At 58.1% G+C, this 22,258-nt stretch overlaps 1 protein-coding gene across 1 annotated transcript; it reads right to left on the reverse strand.

Annotated features, from left to right (window-relative positions):
* Positions 1 to 9,848: 9,848 nt before the first annotated feature.
* LOC101393348 (uroplakin-3b-like protein 1) lies at positions 9,849 to 14,374 on the reverse strand. Its single transcript, XM_014796523.2, has 6 exons — positions 14,264 to 14,374; positions 12,530 to 12,682; positions 12,119 to 12,338; positions 11,514 to 11,590; positions 11,114 to 11,234; positions 9,849 to 10,250 (listed from the first exon to the last, which is right to left on the reverse strand). The coding sequence occupies exons 1-6, from the start codon at positions 14,343 to 14,345 to the stop codon at positions 10,031 to 10,033; spliced, it is 873 nt and encodes a 290-aa protein (XP_014652009.1). The 5' UTR covers positions 14,346 to 14,374; the 3' UTR covers positions 9,849 to 10,030.
* Between the last annotated feature and the right edge of the window lie 7,884 nt (positions 14,375 to 22,258).

Below are 22,258 nucleotides of genomic sequence, written 5' to 3' on the forward strand. Positions count from 1 at the left end.
GGAGGAGCAGGGAGGGAGAGGGAGCTGGGCCGAGGTGCGGGGCGGGGGCGCGGTGAGGGCAGCCCCACACAGAGGTCAGAGGGGCCCGGCTGTGGACACGCAAATGCTGGGCGCAGGACTCTGGGCTGAGCCCAGGGCCACAGGGAACACTGGCAGGCTCCGGGCCGAGTGGCAGCAGTGTGCCAAGAGGTCTGGACTCGCCAGTTGTGAGAAGCCGGGAGGGGGCAGGCCGAGAGGCACTCGCAGGCCAGATGGGGCTCTATCCCCAGCTTCTCCCTGCCCCACCAATCTTGACACCCCCACCTGCTCCATTTAGACAGATAGCACTGAACACTATTTTAAAACCGAGGCCCACAGTGAAGAAGGGGCCCCTGGACCAGACCACTGAGCTCAAATCCTGGCTCCACTACTATAATAGGACCTGCTGTGTGACTGTGGGCAAGTAGCTCAGCCTCTCTGGGCCGCATGTGCCTAATCTGTAAAGTGGGGAAATGGTGGCTGCACCTATAGAGTTGCTGTGAATAGAGCGTGCTGACATCACCAAGCCTCAGGAGGCACTTTCAAGTGCTGAGCACTTCGGGGACATTCTCTCATTAGTCCTCACGGGAGCCAGGGACCGGCTCATCATCCCCCTTCTACGGATGGGAAACCACAGACGGAGCCCTGCCCTGTGCGGCCGTGCCTCATCACCCCGATCCACACGGCTCTGGGACTCAGTACGTGTCCCGTCTGCTTTGTCGGCCCCGACTCCTGGCACGGCCCCCACCTCCCTGGGGGGACAGAGAAAAGACCTGCCTCAGAGAGGAGAACAGAAGGAGGAAGGCAGAGGCAGAGAGAGAGAGAGAGGAAGTCAGAAAGAGGAAATACAGAGGGCACTGTTCTAGACCCCAGGCTGAGGCGGGGGGCAGAGGGAGGGGAACGTGGTCCCCCAGTTATCCCCAGGGACCCCTTGTTGGGGGGTGGGGTGGGAACAGGTTGCAGGTCCCTCTGGGCATCCCCGAGGTGACTGAGAGTCGTCTCGGGCAGAAGCCAGGGTGGGCAGAGGCAGGCACAGGGCTGGTGACGCATCCCTCAGGTGCCCTGTGGACACGGGGATCCCAACATAGCAGGGCGTGGCAGCCAGGAGGAGCTCTGAGGCCTCCCCAGAGCTGCAGTCACTTCATGCCCTCAGCCTCAGCCCCTGTAGGTGAAAACTATTTTCCCACTTTTTAGAGCAGGAGACTGAGACAGGGCAAGGCAAGTGGAGAACCAGGAGTCCTGGGCAGGTGGAAAGCTGAAGTGTGGGAGTCCAGAATCTTGGGTCCAGATCTCTGCCACGCCCTGCAGGAGCAACCAAATGCACACTCTTCCCATGCAGGGAAGAGATGTTTCGAGTGGGCTTCCTGGAAGAGGTGGCACCAGGCTAAACTTGAAGGAGTAGGGGTGGGGCTGGGAAGTGGGGCAAAGGGGCCAGGCACAACTCTCAGGGCATCCCCTGAGCAGAGATGGCCCAGGGCTGGCGGAGACAGATTCCTAGGAGATCCTGGCCTCCAGGGCCGTGGCTGGGCCTCCTCTGGCTCCAGGGGGAGAAGGATGTATGTGTGCAAGACAAGAGGCTTGGCCTGGGGCCAGTGCAGCTGCAGCCAGAACATAAACCTGTCGTGGCTCCTGGCGCCACTGCCTTCCCACTCCAGCCCGGGACAGGACCCTGGCTGGGCTGACAAGAACCAGGAGCCTTGGAGTGAAGGATGGAGCTTGGCAAAGGGCCAGGAGCTGGAGGCGGCTTCTCCGCCTGAGTCCTGCTCAGAGAGCTCCCCCACACCCGCCACACTCACAGCCCCTCTGCACACCGCTCCCCTCTGCTGCTGCCCCTTCCTCCGCTCCCACAGCTCCTAGTGCCCCGTGGGCACTCGGGACCCCGGCCTTTAGTGCTCCCAAGCCCTCAGCTCACTGGAGCCCCCTGCCCTAGCCACCCCCAGAAGGACCCCCACTGTCCCTACTAGTGTCTCTGCTTTTGCTTTGCCTGGGACCTTCTGTGTGACTGTCCCCTCCCTCCCCTGCTGCGCCCCACACAGTTTCTTCCTGATCTGTGCCTGGGTGGGGGGCAGCCAGGCTGACAGTGTGGGCAGTGCAGGGGGACCAGCCTTCTCAGGGCGAAAGATGGCTCCCCACACCCCAGCCGCGGGGACCTCTGTCTGTTGCCCGCTGTGGCTGGAGTGGCACACAGTGGGTGCTCCACAGATGCTCGTTGAAGAAACATGGGCTCTCTTTCATAAAGTAAGACACAAATCCTAAGTGAACAGCTCGATGAATTTTTACACATGCGTACACCTGGGTAACCAACACTCAGATCAAGATCTAGAACATTTCCAGCCCCCAAGAGGCTTCCTCACACCCCAGTCGGACTCATCCAGTATACATTCCTCTGCGCCTGGCTTGTCTAACCAAGCTTTAACCAGGACGGTCACACACGGTTACATGTATCCACGGTCCATCCTTCTTTATTGCTGAAGCGTACTCCCTGGTGTGGCTGGAGCTCCCACAATTCCTCCTTCCTTCACCGTGGACGGACATCTGCCTGTGTCCAGTTTGGGGCTGGCATGGATGAGGCTGCTATGAACATAAATTTTTTCGTCTGTCTTCTGGCGGACGTGAGCACTCATTTTTCTCAGGGAAATACCTTCGAGCAGAGTTGCTGGGTCCTGGGGTAGACATAAGAACACTGAATCCCGGACAGGTCAGTTCTGATTGTCCCATCCCAGGCACTTCACACTTGTCTTCACCGTCTCCCCAGCAGACCCACCAGGTCCCTTCTCCACCTCCCCCCTGTGGCCCAGGGTGGGAAACTCCAGATTCTTCAGCCTTTCTTGGCAGAATGGGGCAGCCCTCCCGACCTCACTCCTGCCACCCTGCAGGCCCAGGGCCTCCCTCTCACAGCCGAAGGACCCACTGGGTTGCTCAGCAAGGAAAGAGACCTTTCTCCCTAAGAGGACCCAGAACTTTCTTCCTGCAGACTGAGAGCTCCTCTCATGACACTTTGGGACTGTCTACTTGGGATCTGTCCCTCCGTTCTGGCCACCCTCCCCTCATAGGACAGGGACTGTGGCCAAGCTGTTCCTGTGCCCGGCATACAGACTGGGGAGGACACCAGGCAACCAGGGACACACAGAAAGGTGGAGTGGGAGAGAGCAGCCTGGAGAGAAATGTCCCCACGTTGGGGACTGAGGCTGGAGATGGAAGCTCAAGGTCCCGGCTGTCTGCAGCTTTTAACTTCTGGGGCCTTAGCACAGGCCTGGCATCCCAACAGGGTCCAGGTGGGATTTGGAACCGGTTCTTTCCTTCACCCCAGCCAACTGAGCTTTCGACTCAAGGCGGGCGAGTTGGGGACAGCCAAGTCCATGGCGGCCACACCCTCCCCAGGGCCCGAGAGCCCACCTCTGGAACACACAGAACACTCTGGAAACCTGGAGCAAGTGCATGGTGGGAAGAAAAGGGGTCTCTTGCCCGGTTGAGGCAGAGAAGGCCTCCATCCAATATCTCTGATATTCTCGGAGACTGCTTGGGGGCCCACTGGCTGGTCAGAGAGGCCAAGCCGTGGCCCTGGGGCAGCTGGTGGTCAGGCTCTGTGACCAGAGGGGCCGTTGCCCACCCCGCCCTTGGCCCTCAGCCCAGACCCAGGTTCCTCTCTTCCCGGAAGTTCATCCCCCTGAATGGAGTTGCGTGCTTTGCCCTCGTTAACATCCTGAGCCTTCCAGAAAGGAGTGGAAACGCCCTGCTTCATTTTCCCACTGAGGAAGCCGGGGGTGGGAGTGGGGGAAGGACGGGTGATCCCCCGGGCTGCTGCCCAGATCAGCGGCAGGGTGGGAGAGCTGGGCACCCCTCCCTCACCACCCAGGGCCCCGCAGCCCCCGCCCCTCCAGTCAAGCTCTGAGACCCGTCCCCTGTGTTCCCTGGTGCCACTTACCTAAGTTTCTTCATCTGTAAAATAAGGCTAATCATGGAATTTCCCCACAGAATTCGAGGTTCACGTCTGTGAATTGTTCAGGCCAGTTCCTGGTGCCCAGTAAGTGCTGTGCTAGGGGCAGCCCCTCCTCTCTCCTCATGCCTTCTGTGTCTGGCATTCGCTGGGTTGGGCTGGAATGATGGGGTGGCTGACAATGGTGGTCTGAGTCTCCTTGTCTCTGTTTCTGCTGCTCCCCATCTGTCTCTCTCAGTCCAGTCTCCCCAACAGGGATGGACGGAGAGCCAGCTTTGTGGCAGCTGGGAGATATTCTTGGAGTCCTTGAGATTCAGAGGGGACAAATAATTTGCAGTAGAAGGGGTCACAGATGGCCACAAGGAGAAGGTGACATCTGAGCTGGGCTTGAAGGACCAGGAGGGTTGGGCTCCAGGTGAAGGGAGTGGGAGATGAGAACAGCAGAAGGAGGGCAGAAGGAACAGCATGTGTGAGCCCTCAGGCCAGCAAGATGACACAGGAACCTGGGGCCTGACTCTGGGCAGCTCAAACCCACCCAGCATGCAGGATTCTGGCCCCTGCAACACCACGTCCCCAGCATCCCTGCACGTCCCCAGGGGGACCCCGGGAGCAGCCCACATCTCAGCCTGGGGCTCACCAATAAGTCCTGGGAGGGCAGAGAAGGCCACCCCCTTGTCCTGGGCCTAGACTGTCCTCCCTGGGAGGCACCTCCCAACAGGGTGGCTGTCCCCTCTCTCAGGTCACACCCCTATATCTTTGTGCTCCGAGGTGGAAACATCCCCCAGGGAGCTTAGGCTGCTAGGGTCAGACCTGGACCCCAGAATCCAGGACGAGCTGATTCCTTCCTCTCCCAGGCCTCACAGCCCCCCCTGCCTGCCTGGCTTCCGGTATCCCCTGGGCCTTCAGACCCCTCTGTATGAGTCAGCGTGCCCAGGAGAGCCCCAGATCCCATGCCAAAGAGGGGGTACAAATACACACTGTGGGGAGTAGGGGAGAGCTGCCTAATTTCTTCCCACAACGGTCCCTCGGGCCACCTGGGCTCCTGCTGCAGGGGACAACAGGGTGTCTGGAGAGGGACCAGGACATGGAGATGGTGAGACTGGAGGCCGCAAAGGGTATTGGGGGCAGGGCCAGCAGGAGGGGGGGCCATGGTGACCCTCTGTACCTGCCAGTTGGGGCGATGGGCTGTGAACTGTCCACGTCCCTGACACACATTCTCTTTCTCCCTTCTCCTATCTGCTTCTGTTTTGCCCCTTTCCCTTGCTGAGCCCAAACCTGGAACAGAAGCCAGCTTCTGATTGTATCTGGTGTTTATTAGGAAATGGTCGTGCCCATCTCTGGGCCAGCTCGGACGGCTTCCCCCTAGGAAGGGAGACGAGTTCCCATGGCTTGTCACTGTCAAAAATAGAGACGAAATAGAGCGAGGAACAGGCAGAGTAACACAACGGAGGGGGACAGAGAGAGAGAGAGCCAGAAAGACAGGAGCAGGTCCTTCCCCCATCCGTTTGTCCATTATCAGGCAGATGTCAGGAGACGCGTGGCCCACGTGTCGAGGTCATTGTCCCCATGTCTATTTTCCCCAGGTTTGTGCCCCAAGAGCTGGAGTGCTGAGTGGGCTGGTGCGGCCTCACCCTGTGGTCAGGGTCACCCCACCAGCCCCTGCAGCCCCTGCAATGCCCGCAGAGTGTGCTTCTCCATCCCTAGAGGGTCCCCTTGTTATCTCTGTGTGTGTATAGTCCCCACTGAGCCGGGGCTGGTCTTGAGGGCCAGGATGACATGTCTCAGCGCCCAGCAAAGCCGAAGTCCATGACTGTCTGCTGAGTGTGGGAATGAACGGATGAGCGAATGAACGGATGGGGAGAGACTCAGCGATCCTAGGGCCACAGCTGGACGGGAGCTTACTGCTCGTCTCTTCCATCTTCTTCATGGATGAGAAGGCCCAGGAGGGTCAGGCAGGGTGCCAGGGCTGGGGCAGAGACGTGGACCCTCGCAGGGCCCCGGCCACTGTGTGGTGCTGCCCCATGTGGCTGTCCCTGTGAGCCGGTCCCACGGGACGGCCGTGGAGCTGAGGAGCTGAGGCTCCCTCTCTGCTCCACAGGGAACATGGTCAGCGACTTTATGGGGCCGGACACTCTGACTCGGGCCTTCCCTTCCGGCCAGTCCTGGACGCCCAGGCCCCAGAAGGGCCCAGGGAAGCAAACTCAGACATGGCTGAGCTTCCAGTGGGAGTGGGGGAGATTCCCACCCAGTCTGTGCTGGGCTCGCCACTAGCCGCTGAGGTTGGGCTCTGAGCTCAGCACTGGGCAGGTCCCAAGGAGGTGGCTTAAGCTTCGTGGCCAGGCTGTGTCTGTCGTGGAAAGTGGTGCATGTCCAGTGGGGGCCTGTGGTCAGGGAGAAAGGTTGATCAGAGGACTGGGGAACTAGAAGGAGGCGTGGGGCTGGGGGCAGCTCTGGGTTTGGCTGTGGAGGTGATGTGGTGGCATGAGGTGCCTCTGGGACATCCAGTCAGAGGCAGCCAGGGGACCGAGGACATATGAGAAGCAGCTGAGGGGAGAGACTGGGGGTCATTAATGCACACAGGGCCTGGCTGAGGCGGTGGAGGGGGTGAATGCCGAGGGAAGGGGAAGTTGATGAGGAGGGTCCAGAGGTGAGCTAAGTTGCCCAGGATGAGACAGGGCTGGAGGGTGGTCAGCTATGAACAGGAGGGCAATGTTTCTCAAGGATGCAGTGCCGGTCCAGAATATGAGCAACGACCAGTGACAGGGGGCGGAGGAGGCGGGGGAGGGGGAGCTGTGCTGCACAGGGCACTTACTCCAAAGGGACTTGAGGAGCAAGGAGGACCCCCACACTCACCACCTCCCGCCTGAAGCGTGTAGGTAGGTTCCACCCAGGAGGGCTTCAGGGAGGAGGTATCCTCAAGGAAGAGGCAGGAAAGTGGTGAAGGGGCCATTCAGGGGCCCCAGCAGCTCCAGCCGGCAAAGCCCCCTGTCCTCCAAGACTCAAGGATCAGCTCCTGCAGAGTCCCCTCTGCACACTCCCATCCCAGCCTCAGGTAGCCCTATGTCTGGGACAGGACTCTGTGGTCATCCGTCTGCCCCTCTCTCCAGTCTGAAGACGGCCAGGGTGGGGAAGGGTCTGAGTCCACAGGATCGGCACAAAGGCGGCCTGTGCCCCTCTGTGACACTGTGATATAATAAGAAATATATATTTGGTCTTTGTCGTGGTTCCTGCCACAGATCTCCTCAAACCCTCAGAATATTCTGAGTGCTAGGGGTGAGAGGAGCATCTTTTGTTATCTATAACGAACCCCTTTCAATCATACCTGAGTTTATGCTAATGAGGCAACTCTTGGTGGGGCCCCCCCAGATGCTTCCTTCAGGGGTTGGTCACCAGAGGAAAGACCACGTGATTAGAGGGTTGGGACTTTCAGCACCATCCTCACCCCCCAACCTCCAGGGAGGGGAGAGGGGCTGGAGATTGAGCTCAGTCACCGGTGGCCAACGATTTAATCAGCAGGCCTCTGTAATAGAACCACCATAAAGATCCTAGACAATGGGGTATGGAGAGCTTCCTGGTTGGAGAACATATGGAGGTGGTGGGAGTGCGGGGCACCCAGAGAGGGCATAGGGGCTCCATGCCCCCTCCCCGACACCCTGCCCTGTGCAGCTCTTCTATTTGCTGTTCATGAGTTATAGCCTTTAAAATAATCGGGTAATAGTTAAGTAAACTCTTTGCCTGAGTTCTGTGAGCCATTCTAGCAAATTATCAAACCTGAGGAGGGGGTCATGGGAATCCCCGGTTTGTAGCCAAGTTGGACAGAAGTGTGGGTACCCTGGGCCCCCAGTGCTTGTGACTGGCATCTGACGTGGGGGCAGTGTTGTGGGACGGAGCCCTTTACCAGCGGGGTCTGCACTGACTCTACGTAGTTAGTGTCAGAATTGAATTAAATTGTAGACACCCAGCTGGTGTCTGGAGAGTTGGAGAATTGGTTGGTATGAGAAAAACCCACATGTTTGGTGTCAGAGTGCTGTGAGTAAACAACAGGTCATAGGACCCCCTCAGTCCATCCATAGGACCTCCCTCCAGTGGCTGCGTCCCTCTACCCACAGCCCCTGCTCCTGCTGAGCAGGACCCTTGGCCGTGGCTCCTGTTCACTGGCACCGGAAACGCCACCGCCTCTCGTCAGCCCTTCCGGTACAGGAGTGCTTATGGCCCATCAGTGCCCTGGGCCACCCTCTCCTACTGGTCCCCTTAACACGCTGCCCACACCTTTGTAAACTCTCTCAGTTGCCCTGCTAGACAGCCATCTAGGGGCTGGCCCCGTGGCGTAGTGGTTAAGTGCGCGAGCTCTGCTGCTGGCGGCCCGGGTTCAGATCCCGGGCGATGCTCGGAGGCACCGCTTGTCAGGCCATGCTGTGGCAGCGTCCCATATAAAGTAGAGGAAGATGGGCATGGATGTTAGCCCAGGGCCAGTCTTCCTCAGCAAAAAGAGGAGGATTGGCAGATGTTAGCTCAGGGCCGATCTTCCTCACACACACACAAAAAAAGACAGCCATCTATTTCCTGTCATACAGGGTGTTGCTTTGTGGAGTGCAGGGCCTTAGAGTCACCCAGTTCAACACTTGCTTTTTACATAAGGGGAAACTGAGGCCCAGAGAGGGTAAGGGGTCTGTCCAGCCCCAGGGTCAGGGCTCATGGCTGCCATGAAAGAGGCCAAGGCTTATGTGGGCAGAAGCTGGGAGTCTGTTTGCCCCCCTCCCTCCCTGACCCTCCCGGCCTGGCTCCCCCGTGGTCATGTGAGCATTTCCTCCAGAGCAGGAGCAGGATGCTCTGTACCAGAAAACAAACCAATTAGGGCCATTTGCACCTCCCAGAGACAGGCACCTGGGAACCCAGCCAGCACCCTCCTTTCCCGACCCTCTGCCCAGGAGGGCAAGGCCCTCCACGTGGATGGGGCACCTCCTGGCCTCCCCGCCATCCCTCACCCCACCCTCTAGCTGCCCCCAACCTGCCACCAGTGCCCAAGCGCTTCCAGGCCTTTGCACATGCTCTTGCTCCCGCCGGGGCACCCTTCCCGTGTCCACCTGCCACAGTGCTGCTCCTTCTCCAAGGCCACACCTGCCCAGGAACCTCCGACGCCTGCACCCCCTCCATCCCTCGTGCGCGGTGGTATCCCTCTCCTCCCCTTACAGTGGCAGGCAACTTGAGGATGGAACCCTGCCTGGTCATCTCTGGCCCCTCGAGGCCCGGCCCGAGGGCTGGTAATGACAGATGCTAGGCGCTCAGGATTGGGTTTAGGGCTGAGTCTGCGCTGAGCTGTGCACAGACTTCTCCAGCTGCTGCTGCTCCACACGCACTTCCTGCCCCCACGTCCAGAGTGGGCACAGGGGCGTGTGAAGCTTAGAAGCTGCACTCTTGTGCACTCCAGGAGGCATTGGAGGGAGGAGAGGCGACGGCTCTAAGTCCTCCAGCCAGGAGGCGAGGCCAGCTGGAGAGGGGGGCCACAAGGAGGATGCTGGGGGGTGAGGGGGCAACAAGTGCCCGACATGCAGTTCCCTTCCTTGGTTTAGCCTCAGCGCGGCCCAGCAGGGCCGGTGTTATCAACCTCATTTTACAGAGAGGGACATTGAGGCTCGAGGAGAGCTTGCCCTGCCCCAGATGGCTCAGCTGGCTGGGACCCTGCTCCCCACCCGCAGTGCTGTGTCCTCCTGAGAATCCCCCCGCCCCCAGAGGGGACAGGGTGCAGGGAGACTGCCCAGGTGTACAATGACACAGACACACAGGCAGGTGTTGGGGACATTTATTTATGATGGGGACAGGCCCAAGCTTTGGGCTAAGGACATCCTCCCCCCACCCTCAGTTTTTTTTATTTTATTTTATTTTATTTTTCCCCCAAAGCCCCAGTAGATAGTTGTAAGTCATAGTTGCACATCCTTCTAGTTGCTGTATGTGGGACGCGGCCTCAGCATGGCTGGAGAAGTGGCGCATCGGTGCGCACCCAGGATCCGAACCCGGGCTGCCAGCAGCGGAGTGCACGCACTTAACCGCTAAGCCACGGGGCCGGCCCACCCATCCTCATTTAGAAACAATCTCTCCCAGGGTTCCATCCAAAAGTTGCAGGGCATGCCCCCAGCCCAGGCTCTGCAGCCTGGACCAGGGGGGAAGCTGAGGGGCACATGGGGGTCCCCTGGAGCCCCCCACGACTCGAGGGCTGAACGTGTGGTGGGTGTTATATCTTCTCACACCCACTGACTCCCCTGGGCCCGAAATGGGCGTGCTCCCACAGGTGTTGTAGCTTGCGGGGAGGGGAGGAGAGAGGGAGAGAGAATGATGAACGCTCTAGGCACAGGAGCACTGGGGAAACTGAGGCTCTGCTGGAGGGCACCAGGCTATTCCTCTAAACCTCACAAACCCAGCTCCCTCTTCCCTGCCCGTTGTTAGCACCCAGCCCCAAGGATGCCTCTGAAACACCATCTGCCTGTCTCTCCTGATCAAAACCCACCACTGGCTCCGTCTGGCCTTCCTGATACAGCCCATTTCCTCAGCTGGGAATTAAGGCCTGGGCCTTGCTTGGCTGCCCGCAACCCTCCTGCCCCAGGCCCTCCCCATCTCTGTCCTGGAACTGCTCTCCTCCCCGCCACAAATCCTACCCCGGGACCAGGTTTCTCCTTTCCTCCAGGAAGCCTTGTGGACATCCCCTCTCCACCAGGCCCCAGCACCCGAGCCCTGAATGAAGTCTTGAGGCCAAGCTCAGCACTTAGACTAAAAGTAGTGCACCTCCACCTGGGCGTCTCCCACCAGGAGTGTCTGCCACCTGCCCCTACTCGTAATTCCAGATTTTGCCACCAGGGGGCGGTGGTGCCCGCATGGAAAGTGTGGATCCGGTGGGAAGGTGGTGGGCAGAGAGGGACAGCGGAGGGAGGGGTTAATGCACACACGCCCCCACTGAGAGGTTCTAGAACTTTGGGAATCCCTTGCTCAATAGTTGTTACCCTTGTCTGGCCTTCAGGGAAAACCCCTCCAGCATGGTTAGCAAGGGGGAGCTGGGACTGGGGCCTGGGCCGGCAGGAGAACCCAGAGAGGGAGAAGGAGGCAGAGGCGACCCAGGTCGGCCCACCGCTCCCATGGGCCCAGGCGGTCTCGGCCCTGTCCTCTTACCAGGTGTAGATGAGCAGGGCCAGGAGGGCGGTGAGGAGGATGGCCAGCAGGACTGACAGGATGGTAATGATGACCACAGTGCCCGTGCTCTGGGGCCCTGGGGCAGCCTGGAGGGCCTGGGCTGAGGGAGTGAGGGGCCCACAGGCGGGCCACGCAGGGAGGAAAGAGATCTGATCTGACCTGAGAAGGGGGACCTGGAACAGCCTCCAGACCAACCACCCCCAACCCTGGCCGGGACCCCAGGCTGGGGGAGGGGCACCTGCAGACACCAGGGTGGTAATGGTGACTCTGACCGATGGGAGGCTGGCCCATTCCCCCTAGCCCACCCCCAGTCCTCGAGAGCCCCCCAGGCCCCTGGGCCCCCAGCCCTAGTGTTTGACCTGCTCATCTGGCCCCATACCTTGCTGCAGGTGGGTCTCACTGGACCACTCTGTCTCAGCCACTGGTCCCCTGTCACTCATCACCAGGAACTTCACTCTGAACAGGAAACCCAGCATTGGAGGTGAGGGTCCTGGGGTGCTGAAACCCTCTGGCCCTGGTGCCAGTCTATCCCCTTGACTGCCAGGGCCTGGAGGGTGAGGGGAGTGGGGACTGGGGCTTAAAAGCACAGTCTTAGAGCCCACCAGAAGGGGCTCCAATCCCAGCCATGACACTTCCCAGCTGTGTGGCCTTGGGTGTGTCCCTCTCCCTTTCTGGGCCTCAGCATCCTCATTTGGGAAATGTGTGTGGAGTGGATTAGATCCCCTAGCACCGAGCATCAGTGATCAAGCCCTTAGTGAGGGGATGGAGGCAGGGCCCGGACAGTCCTGCCCTGGGGCACGCCCTGCCTGGATGGGGAGACTCCAGGTGCGGGGTCCGGAGGCTTGGGGCTTGAGTAGGGGAGTTCACTGAGGCCTTGCTGCCCCTGCCCCTGCCCCCGCACTGGCAGAACTGAGTGGGGAACCCAGGCCCCCAGCAGGAGCTGCTTCATGCTCAGGTTTGGGCACAGGCCTGGCAGCGCCTCACCGGTAGGGGCCCGGGCCCGGCAGGGGGTGGTTGCAGCCCCTCGTCCTCGGGGAACAGTGTGTGTTGTTGCCGACGCAGAGGACCCGGAGCTGGTTGCTGGGCTGGCTGCCCGGGTAGAGTGCCCGGTTGGCCGTCAGCGTGAGGTAGTAGCCCTCCTGGGGGACGTCGGCGGGGACCGGGCTGTCCTTCACCCTCTGTGGGGCAGTGAAGTTCTGGGTGGCTGAGGGTGGGGCACTGCGGGTCAGACGGTGGGGTCCGCACGGGCAGGGCTCTCCCCATCCCACCAGGCCAGACAGCCCTGCGGCCACACCCCAGCAGCATCTCCCCCTTCTCCCCCCAGACCTGCTGCTCCTTACAGGCCCCTGCCCATTTCACAGAGGGAGAGCCAAGGCCTGTCCCGGCAGCACCCACCATCACTGTGGGCCACCACCAGCCAGATGGCGTCAAAGTCGGAGATGTTGAGGTGACTGAACTGGCCCCGCGGCTGCTCCAGGGTGAAGGTGGACTGGGTGACTGTCCCCGCCAGAGTGGCATTTGAGAGCTGGGGCACATAGCTGATGTGCTCTGGGGCGGGTAGGGGGCAGAGAGAAGAGGCTCAACGGGACCACCAAGCCCCCACAGCCCAGTCTGAGGGGGGAGGCACAGCACTGCCCTGGGAGCCCCAGTGTGAGGGGGGAGGCACAGCCCTGCCCTGGAGCCCCAGGCTGAGGGGGCAGTTAGGGCTTTTCCTGGGAGCTTTGGCAGACACTCATCAAGAGGGCTCCCTGGCCATCCTGTGCCCGTGAGGCATGGTGGGCAGCCTGAGTCCTGTCCCTGGCCCCTGCCTTGGGAGCCTACTAGAGGTGGGCACCATGGGAGGTCAGGGGTGGCCCATCCAGCCTGCCCCACCTGAGTCAATGGGGTCTCTGTGATGGGCAGGGCCGGGGCCGGGGGACAGATGCCTGGAACAGGAGGTCCCTTCCCCCAGCTGCAGGCACAATTCTCCTGGGGAAGGGGTCTTAGGCCTTTTTGGGGTGAGAGTCTAATTTCGGGGAGCCTGAACCGCAGGCCAGACTCTTGATGGAGCCCAGTGACTTTGAGCTCTGACCCTCTGGGCCTCAGTTTACCTACCTCTCAAGTCCCTCCAGCTCTACCCACATACTCCAGGTTGTTTCCTTTGATGAGAGGAGTGAATGGCTTGGGGGTGGAGGGTGGGGAGGTGACACAGGAAGGTCCCCGCCAAGACCCCAGGTCTGGATGTGGGCCACGTCCTGGCTCAGAGCCTCGGACATCCTCTCCTCACCCAGTGTTGTGCCACTCCCCGCCTCCACAAGGCACTCTCCCCTTCCGGAGCCTGTCCCCCTCAGCCCCTCACAGCCTCCCCTGGGGAAGAGCAGGGACAGGCGGAAGATAAGAGGCCTGGGCCCCCAGGCCGGGGCTCAAGATGGGCAACCAGCCGGTGTCCAGCCTTGCTGCTCGGAGAGCTCAGAACCCCTAACTCTTCCCTGGGCTCCCTGAGAGCATTGCTCCTCCTCTTTCCAGACCCCAATACCAGGGAATAGAAGAGAGATGAGGTGGGCTCTCAGGCAAGTCTCCAGAACCTTCTCCCTCTTTCGGCTCAGTAGTTCAGTATGATTCATTTCCACTTAATTCAGCTCAGCTCCAAGGGTTCAGGGCTAGATCTCCCCTTCCAGAGCTCCTGGTTCTCTCGGGCTCAGAGCACACCGCACACAGCAGGCACTTAACGTTCCCTTAGCGAGGGAAAGGGCGCGGAGCAGCGGAGACGGGGACTGCATCTCCAAGCCCCCGCGTTTAAGAGCCCCACGAGTGCACGCGCCCGCAGCCCCAGGGAGAGTTTCCTTTCGGGGAAGGCGGCTACACCTCTCCGCAGGGACAGGAAGGAGGGGGCCATGGGTGAGAAGTGGGGTGGGGGCTCAGGATGTGTGGGGATGAGAACCCCAAAGAGGGGGGAAGCATTACCCACTCTGCCGCCTTGGGGTGGGGCTGGGTGTCTGTCTTGTGGCCTCTTTGCTGGGCTGTCTCCCTGACCCCCCAGCACCCAGTCCCCAGACTTGGGGCTCAGGAGGCGGCTGGGGGAGGTGGGGTCTGTCCTCCTGAAGCCTGAGGGGCAGTGGGCACCCCCGCCCTGCCCCTACCCTCACTCACCCAGGCCTGCCCTGGGCTGGAGACGGGTCAGCAGCAGCAACAGCGGCATCAGCAGCCGAGACTGTCCCCCACTGAGCCCCATGGCCAGGCCAAGTGTCCAACCGTCTGTCTGTCTGAGGGTCTGTCTGCTGTGTCCAGAGCCCCAGCACCTCCGCCGTCTGTGCTGGGCTGGGGGAGGCTGCTTCTGGCACCTCCTGCCACCCCTTCCAGGTGCCCCCACCCCCCAAACAACTGGTTGGACAGGTTTGGGGCAGAATCTGCTGGTCCCATGGATCTGGCATGGCCAGGGAGGGGTCTGAAGAGAACAATCAGTTGCTGCCGCCAAGACAAGCCTGGACACCCCCACCCCAACTCCAAGAGGGCCTGGTCAGGGAGGGGCCGCGGGGGGAGGAGGCAGCCCCAGTGTCCAGGCAGCCCCAGGGACATCCCTGCCACACTCTGTGGAATCTCCTCGTCCAGTCCCCAGCCTGGCAACCAGGGCTCCCCACAGCCCCCCTGTGCAGAAGGGAGTTGCCCTCACTTTCTAGATGAAGCACAGAGCGGGGAAGGGGGCTTGTCTAAGATCTCCCAGCCACCAGGGCAGATCCCGGAATTGGAGGCTCACACCAAGGCCAAGCTTGGGGGCACTCCCTGCAGGGCCCTGCTGTCCCCCTGCAGCCTGGCTCTGGGAGGGGGCTCCCAACATCGTCCTCCCACCTCTCCTTACCCAAGTGGCCTGCCCTCTCTCCTTCCTCCATCTCTGGCCACTACCAGGGCAGGGCGCTCCCTCGTCGGACAGAAGGTTCCCAGAGGGAGCCCAGGGCGAGTGGGCAGAGCACATCCTGACCACCTCTCACCCAGACAGGAGGAGCAGCCCCCCTGGGGCTCCCTGCCCTAAGCCCCAGCCCCCCTCAGCCCAGCCTCTGCACCTGGCCAGACCCACCCTCCAAACACTCAAATCAGGCCAGGTGTCGTCTCTCCTGAAAACCCAGCAGATTGTCATCCCCCCGTGGCCTACATCCCCGGGTGAAGAGGGGGTTCTCCCTAAAGGGGACATAACTTCGTTCCTTGGGAGGTTCAGATCTCCACCCCGACTCACTAGAACCACTCCTAGAAGGAACCTGTGTTACGAGCAGGACTGGAAACCTCAAGTGCACTGAAGCAGGAAAAGGTTGGGAATCGTGGGCCACCAGGTACTTAAAGCTCAGAGTCCTCCCAATCAGACTCCTTGCTGCTTCCTTCTTTTTTTTGTGAGGAAGATCAGCCCTGAGCTAACATCCATGCTAATCCTCCTCTTTTTGCTGAGGAAGACCGGCTCTGAGCTGACACCTATTGCCAATCCTCCTCCTCTTTTTTTTTTTCCCTTTTTTCCCCTAAGCCCCAGTAGATAGTTGTACGTCATAGTTGCACATCTTTCTAGTTGCTGTATGTGGGACGCGGCCTCAGCATGGCTAGAGAAGGGGTGCGTCGGTGCGCGCCCGGATCCGAACCCGGGCCGCCAGTAGCGGAGCGCGTGCACTTAACCGCTAAGCCACAGAGCCACTGCTTCCTTCTTGAAGCACCCAGTGCTCCCTCACACCTCTGAGCCTTTGCATTTACTGTTCCCCTGCCTGGAGCGGTGCGTTGGTGCGCACCCGGGATCTGAACCCGGGCCAGCAGCTGCGGAGCACTCGAACTTAACCGCTAAGCCACGGGGCCGGCCCTGGAAAGGCTTTATCTCTGCAGATTTTTATTATAGAAATGGTCACACCTACAGAAAAGTTAAAAGTATATAATACAATGAATGCCCATATGTATAGCCTCCACCTAGATTCCACAAGTATTAACATTTTGCTATATTTGCTGTCTATCCTCTCCTTCCCATATATATATATAATATATATATTTACTATATCTTATACCATGTTACTGTGTCTATATTTCTACATATCTATATATACATATATGTATATATAATAGATATACTTACACATAATATATTTTTGTATAATATATATCATAAATATGTATTGACTTTTTCCCCTCTCTCTCTCTTTTGAAAGGCAGTTGAAAGCAGACACGACAACACGGGAAGAGCTTGCTTCATCCTTTTCAAAGCCCGCTCTTGCTCACCGACGCATCAGCTGCTCAGCTCCCCAGAAGTGGGCAGTGCAGGCATTCTCTCATCCAGATGAGAAAACCGGGCCCCACAGAGAGAGGGACTTCCTGCAGCCCCGTGGCGGTCAGTCACCAAGCCGGAAGTCAAGCCCAGGTCTTCTGACCCAGGCACGACTCTCCCTCTTCTCCCTTTTCTGTGTTTAACTGGGGCCCGCAGGAGCAAATGCTTCATGTCCTTCGTGGTTTGTGGCTTCATTGCTGCTCTGCACAGGGCCCTGTTTTTATTTTTCCTTTTTGCTCTTCATGCCCATCTCTATGCCACTCCCGCCACCTCCTCCAGGCATCTCCCCTTGTCAGTTTGGAGTCTGTCTTTATCAGTTACCTGTGGCTGCCGTGGTATATATTACAATCTTCACCTGTGGGACCCAGCACAGAGCTCCTGAAGGGGCATCTTCTGTTCCCTGAAATAACTCGAGTGATATATGTGAAATGGGTGGTTTTGTTTTTCCTAACAAGCCCCTTTCAACCACACCTGAGTTTACGTTAATGAGGTGATTTTTGGAAAGCTCCTAGATAACCACAGGATGAGAGCTGGTTGCCAAGGGAACCAGCCATGTGATTAGAGGGTTGGAACTTTAGCCCCATCCCTCCTACCTTCAGGGAGGGGAGAGGGGCTGGAGGTTGAATTACTCCCCAAAGGCTAACGGTTTAATCTATCATGCCTACGTAATGAAGCCTCCATAAAAACCCAAAATACTGAAAAAACTGAGAAATCCGTTCTTTCCCTATGATTTGAAATGCTGTTTTTATCATACACCCCAGCCGTAGGCCGTCCTCAGTGTCCCCTCTCAGCCTGATCCAGGACAAGCTCCCATACGTCCACACCTGCAGCCCGCTCAGGGCACCAGCTGGCTCAATTTGTGGCCCCAGGCTCAGGGATGAGGGCTCTTTCCCAGACCCACAGGGCTCCAGGAGTCCCATCCCCCACCCCAACCAGTCCTGCATTCATCCTGGGGCTGCTGCAGGTGACAACAGGGGAGCCAGGCAGCAGACAAGCAAAGACTGGGCCAGGCTGGGAGACGCTCCCTCCCACAGTCCTGGACAGGGGCCTGGCCACCAAGCCGGGGGCCAGCTCGCACTCGGGGACAACTGGGCATCACCAGAGTCAGCAGCCCCTGGCAGCGCCACTGTGTGGCAGAAATGAAGAGAGCAACACGGGGCCCAGGGCAGACTGAGGCCAGAGAGCCCGCCTCCACTCGCCTGGCTCAGCGCTGGGGCTTCAGCACACGCTCAGGAGGGGAGAGACACCACGCAAAGTGACCAACACTGGGCCCACAGCTGGAGGGAGTGGACGCCAGCAGCCAGAGGTGCTGTGATATAGAAAACAAAGAACTCGGATGCATCTTACACCACAGGCGTCATGGCCACATCCGTGCCTGAGGCACGCGTTTGTGTGTGTGTGTGTGTGTGTGTGTGTGTGTGTGTGTGTGTGTTCAGGTCAGCTTCCGGACTTTCTGACTCATTTCTTGGATCACTCTGTCTTTTCAGGCATCAGTTTCAGGCCATTTTAGTCTCTGTGACTTTACCCCATGCTGTACTCTACCACAGTATAAATGATCTCTCATGGTCATGAGTCACCAATCAGCCATAGCATTACTTGGTAAATGTCTCTTTTCTCCATTAAACTGGAACTCCCTGAGGGCAGGGATCGGGTCTCTAGTTCCCCCACTGTATCGCCAGGGCTGAGCCCAGGGTCTGGCACAACAGTTGTGCCCAAGCACTATTTCGACTGCTAACGCAGACACCTCCTTGCTCTGTGTATCTGGCCAGGTGGCCCGTGGGTGCCATCTTATTTTACAGCATCAGGCAGATGACCAGAATGTCGTGGTTTCTGGGCAGAGGCCAGCTTCCCTGCCGTGTCATCCCTTTGTGGTCGAGACATCTCTAGCTCCAGTGAGGCCCAGCATGAAGGGAGTGGGCCCAAGATGCCCAGAGGGGCGGGGTGGGGGGGTGGCCAAGCCAAGCCCTGGGGAATATTGTATTCCTAAGAACCTACCTTGCTGTGTACCTTGGGAGTGATTCATGGGACAGGGTGGGGCTCCCACTCACCCCATCACACAGGGCAGCCAGCTAAAGGTTCCCAAAGGCCCACCCAGCCCCATGTCACCAAACAAGGCCCCAGCTCCATGGCAACCGTCACACCCTGTCCCGAGGAGGTGCACAGGGAGAAGCTTTGGGTGCCTCAAAGGGCAGCAAGGCTCTCCCCCACCCTCCCCAGCAGACAGAGGCCAGATCTGTAGCCTGGGACTTTGTCTGGGCAGAGGGGAAGTACAGGTGACCAAGTTCCTTACCCCTGCACCAGCTTGGCCTCAGACACTCGCCAGACCCTGACAGAGACCCATCTGTGCTAATACCAAGAGGAAAAGACCCCACAGTTCATTGACCCAGCCTTGGCCCCGATTCTCTACTGCACAGTGGTCCAGCCCCTGCCAGGTCTGCTTGTGCATCCTTCACGACAGGCAGCTCACCACCTCCCCAGTCTAGTTAAAGCTTCGTCCACCTGGAGTCATACACCAGAAAGCTCTTTTAGTAGGGGAATACCTCCTTTGAATGAAACGTCACAATTTCGGGGCGAAGAGGTAGGCGTCCCTGGCTGGTCCCTGATCCACCTAAGCCTGAGGCCACATCCTCCCTGCTCTGGGTGGGCCTGTGTCTCCCCACTGCGACACTGGGTGCCTGGAAGTCAGAACACTGAGGGCTTTTTAAGTTGTTACACTTAGTACAACTGACACACTGTTTATTGGGGGCCCACTATGTGCCAGGACCACTGTGGGCACAGGCTGTGGGCAGACGTGGAGGCTGGGAAAAAGGGCGGGCACTTCATCCATCCATCCCTCCAGCAGGTCGTCATAGCCCCTGCACTGTGCCAGGCACCCTGCCAGGCTCTGGGGTACTTCAGGGAACAAAACCCAAGTCTGACAACCTGGTTGGGAGGGACAGACAGTAAATAAACAGATACAGGTATGGCGGAATGTCTGGTGGTGACACAGGCTTCAGGGAAACAAAAGCAGGGCTAGAAGATGAGAGTTATGGAAGATGGGGCTATTTTAGGCAGGAGATCGTGGAACCCTGACAAGGGTTCAGGCTCAGGTGAACTGAGCCTGAATGAACCAGGAGAGGGAGAACCACAGGACCCCCTGAGAAAGGGCTCTAACCGGCAGAGGGATCAGCAGGTACAAGGGCCCCAGGTCAGTTGTCTATGCTGTGTAATGCCCCCAAAGCTCTGAGGATTAAGACAACAGCCATTTTATCATCTCTCACGGTCCCGTAGGTGAGCTGGCCTCAGCTGGGTGCTTTTTCTGCTCCATATGGTGTCAGCTGGAGTCGCTCATGTGGCTGCATCCAGCGGGGAGCTTGGCTTCACTGGTATGTCTGGGGTGGCTGGAGCAGCTGGGGCCCAGCTGCGCCTCCCCTCTCCTCTCGTTCTTTCCCCTCCCCCTCTCTCCCCTCTCTCCCACCTCTCTCCCTCCCTCTTTTGCTCTCCATGAGATGGCTCATCATTCACTGGTCCAGCCCAAGCTTCTTTACATGGCAGCAAGAATCAATCCCAAGAGGGCAAAAATGGAAGCTGGAAGGCCTTTCAAGGGCTGAAAGTCATACAGCATCCCTGCAGTGCATTCTACGGCCAGAGCAGCCACAGGAGAGTCCAGGTTCAAGGGGAGGGGAGGGGAAGCCACTTGATGGGCGGTGCAGCACCCACACGGGGATGACTGGAAATGCCAGTGCCCATCCTTGGAACAATCTCCCATAGGCCAGCGGAGGGAGCATCTTGGTGGTGGTGGGTTTACTGGGATCTGTGTGCTTGGGGGATTAAATAGGGAGGAGAGAAGGTGTAAGAGATGAGGTCCTCGAGGTCAGGGGGCAGCACAGATGGCCCGGGGCCATGCAGGCCATTGTCTGGACTTTGGCTTTGACCCTGAGACAGATGTGAGTCACTGCAGGGTCAGAGCAGAGGAAGGGCATGGCCAGGCCCCCTAGGGCTGCTGTGGGGAGAGCAAATTGGGGCTGGGGGCTGTAGTAGTCTCCTGGGGCTTCTGTAACAAATGACCATAAACTGGGTGGCTTAGAGCTACAGAAGTTTATGCTCTCACTGTTCCTACTGTAGGATCCCAAAAAGGAAACCCCAACTCCAGTCTCGGGAAGGCGCGGACCCACAGACACAGGAGACCGAGCTTGATGCAAACGCAAGAGGTGTATTAAGCGGAGCTCCGGGTCGACACATATCTCTCGCAGGAGACAGAGGAGTCGACCCCGGACCTTAAAGGGCAAACTCTTATATAGGGTTTGGAAGCACAAAGCGGGAAAAGGTTGGCGCGGTCTTACATGATTGGCTAATTTGAAACATTTAAACAGTTACATTTTATGGCGCGAATTGCTATGGCGCGAAGCGATTATCAGGTTACACACACGCGTCCCCATCTGGACCCCCTCCACCCCGACCCTCCCAAACTTATCCCTCTGGAGCACTCTCTTGTTCTCAATTCTTCCCCGAACAGTTTAGGGTGGGTCTTTCATGAATAGAGTCAGTCAGGATCGATAAACGTTCCCTCCTATACCAGGAATCCTTAGGGCGTGGAGGTGCCTGTCTCTAAGGTAGTAACTTTTAAATTTTTAATATAATTTACTTCCTTCATTCCCCACTTCTTCTTTTGTCCCTAGTTCTAATCTTAGAACTTAGTTTTCAGTGTCTACTATCAGTGGCTCATTGCGTGGGAGAGCTTGGTAATGGCGTTGGAGCATCATAGCATGCACTGCATTGACCCTTTTTCTTATGAAAGCAGTAATTCTATTAAAAACACACGGTCCGAAAACCAAAAGTAGACAAAGAATCAGCAAGGGTCCTGCTAGGGAGGAGAGTAAGGTCGTCATCCAGGGGGACTTAGTGAACCAGGATTCAAACCAGCTCTGTTGCGCCTCCCTGCCTTGCTGCCTCATGTCTAATCTTTTTTTATTCTGGAGCACTACTTCAGACAGGGAGGTGAGGGACTCCTCTAATTTAGAGATGGACTGTTCTAAAGTCCTGAGGTCTTCATCTATAGCATTGCTCAAGGCAGTTAATCCCCTTTCTCCTGTGACTAAGGCCGTAGTGCCAGTCCCTACGCCCGCGGCAACTCCCAGTCCCAGGAGTACAGCCAGGGTGAGGGATACTGGTTTTTTTTTCCATAATCTGGATCTCTGGTCAAATTCATCCTCGAAACTATTGGCAGTAAGATAATAAATTCTAGGCACCAACTGCACAAGCACGCAAAAATCTTGTGACGAATTGAATACGCTAGTTGAGATGCAGGGGGTCAGGCCTGTGGAGCAAACCCATCACCTATTGGGCCCTGGTATCAAAAAATAACCAGGAGTGGTCGGAAGGCTGACTTCAGTCTTATTACATAGAGCCTGGTAGCCCGGGGGAATTTTTTTTTAAGCATAGTCCTGAACCGGTCCCCGACACATCCGTTAGGGTTATCTGCCCTTCTTTGCCCCAAAGACAAGTCGTGTGGTCCGTGGTGTTATTATAGACCCCCATGGTGGCAATTTTTTCATAAGAAGGGGGGGGCTGACCGCTAGGCATAGCCAGCATGCTTCAGTCATTTCAGGATTGGAGCCATTTAAGGCGTAGTAAGCTCCCCGTACTAAGTTAAACAGTCTGTGCCATCTTTGCCCAGTAGGCACTGCGGGAGGTCAAATGTCTTTCAGAGAAAACAATCAAGGTAAAGAGATATATTTCAGGGTGGCCAAATCTTGATCTCCCACAGTCCCGCCTTTGAAACTAAAAGTTTCACAGTCTTTTTGAAATTTAAAGAAGTTTCATAGTCCAGAAGCTGAGTTGGTAGATTGTTTTATTTCACTGAACACATTTCATAGTCC

Source organism: Ceratotherium simum, chromosome 26 (assembly GCF_057802395.1).
Source record: "Ceratotherium simum simum isolate JZ-2026a chromosome 26, ASM5780239v1, whole genome shotgun sequence".
NCBI lineage: Eukaryota > Metazoa > Chordata > Mammalia > Perissodactyla > Rhinocerotidae > Ceratotherium > Ceratotherium simum.

Coding starts and splice junctions, on each gene's coding strand:
- LOC101393348 (XM_014796523.2), bottom strand. CDS start 14,345: ATGGGGCTCAGTGGGGGACAGTCTCGGCTGCTGATGCCGCTGTTGCTG. Junction 12,339..12,529: donor GGTGGTGGCCCACAGTGATG/GTGGGTGCTGCC, acceptor CCCCACCCTCAG/CCACCCAGAACTTCACTGCC. Junction 11,235..11,513: donor TGAGACCCACCTGCAGCAAG/GTATGGGGCCAG, acceptor TCACTCCCTCAG/CCCAGGCCCTCCAGGCTGCC.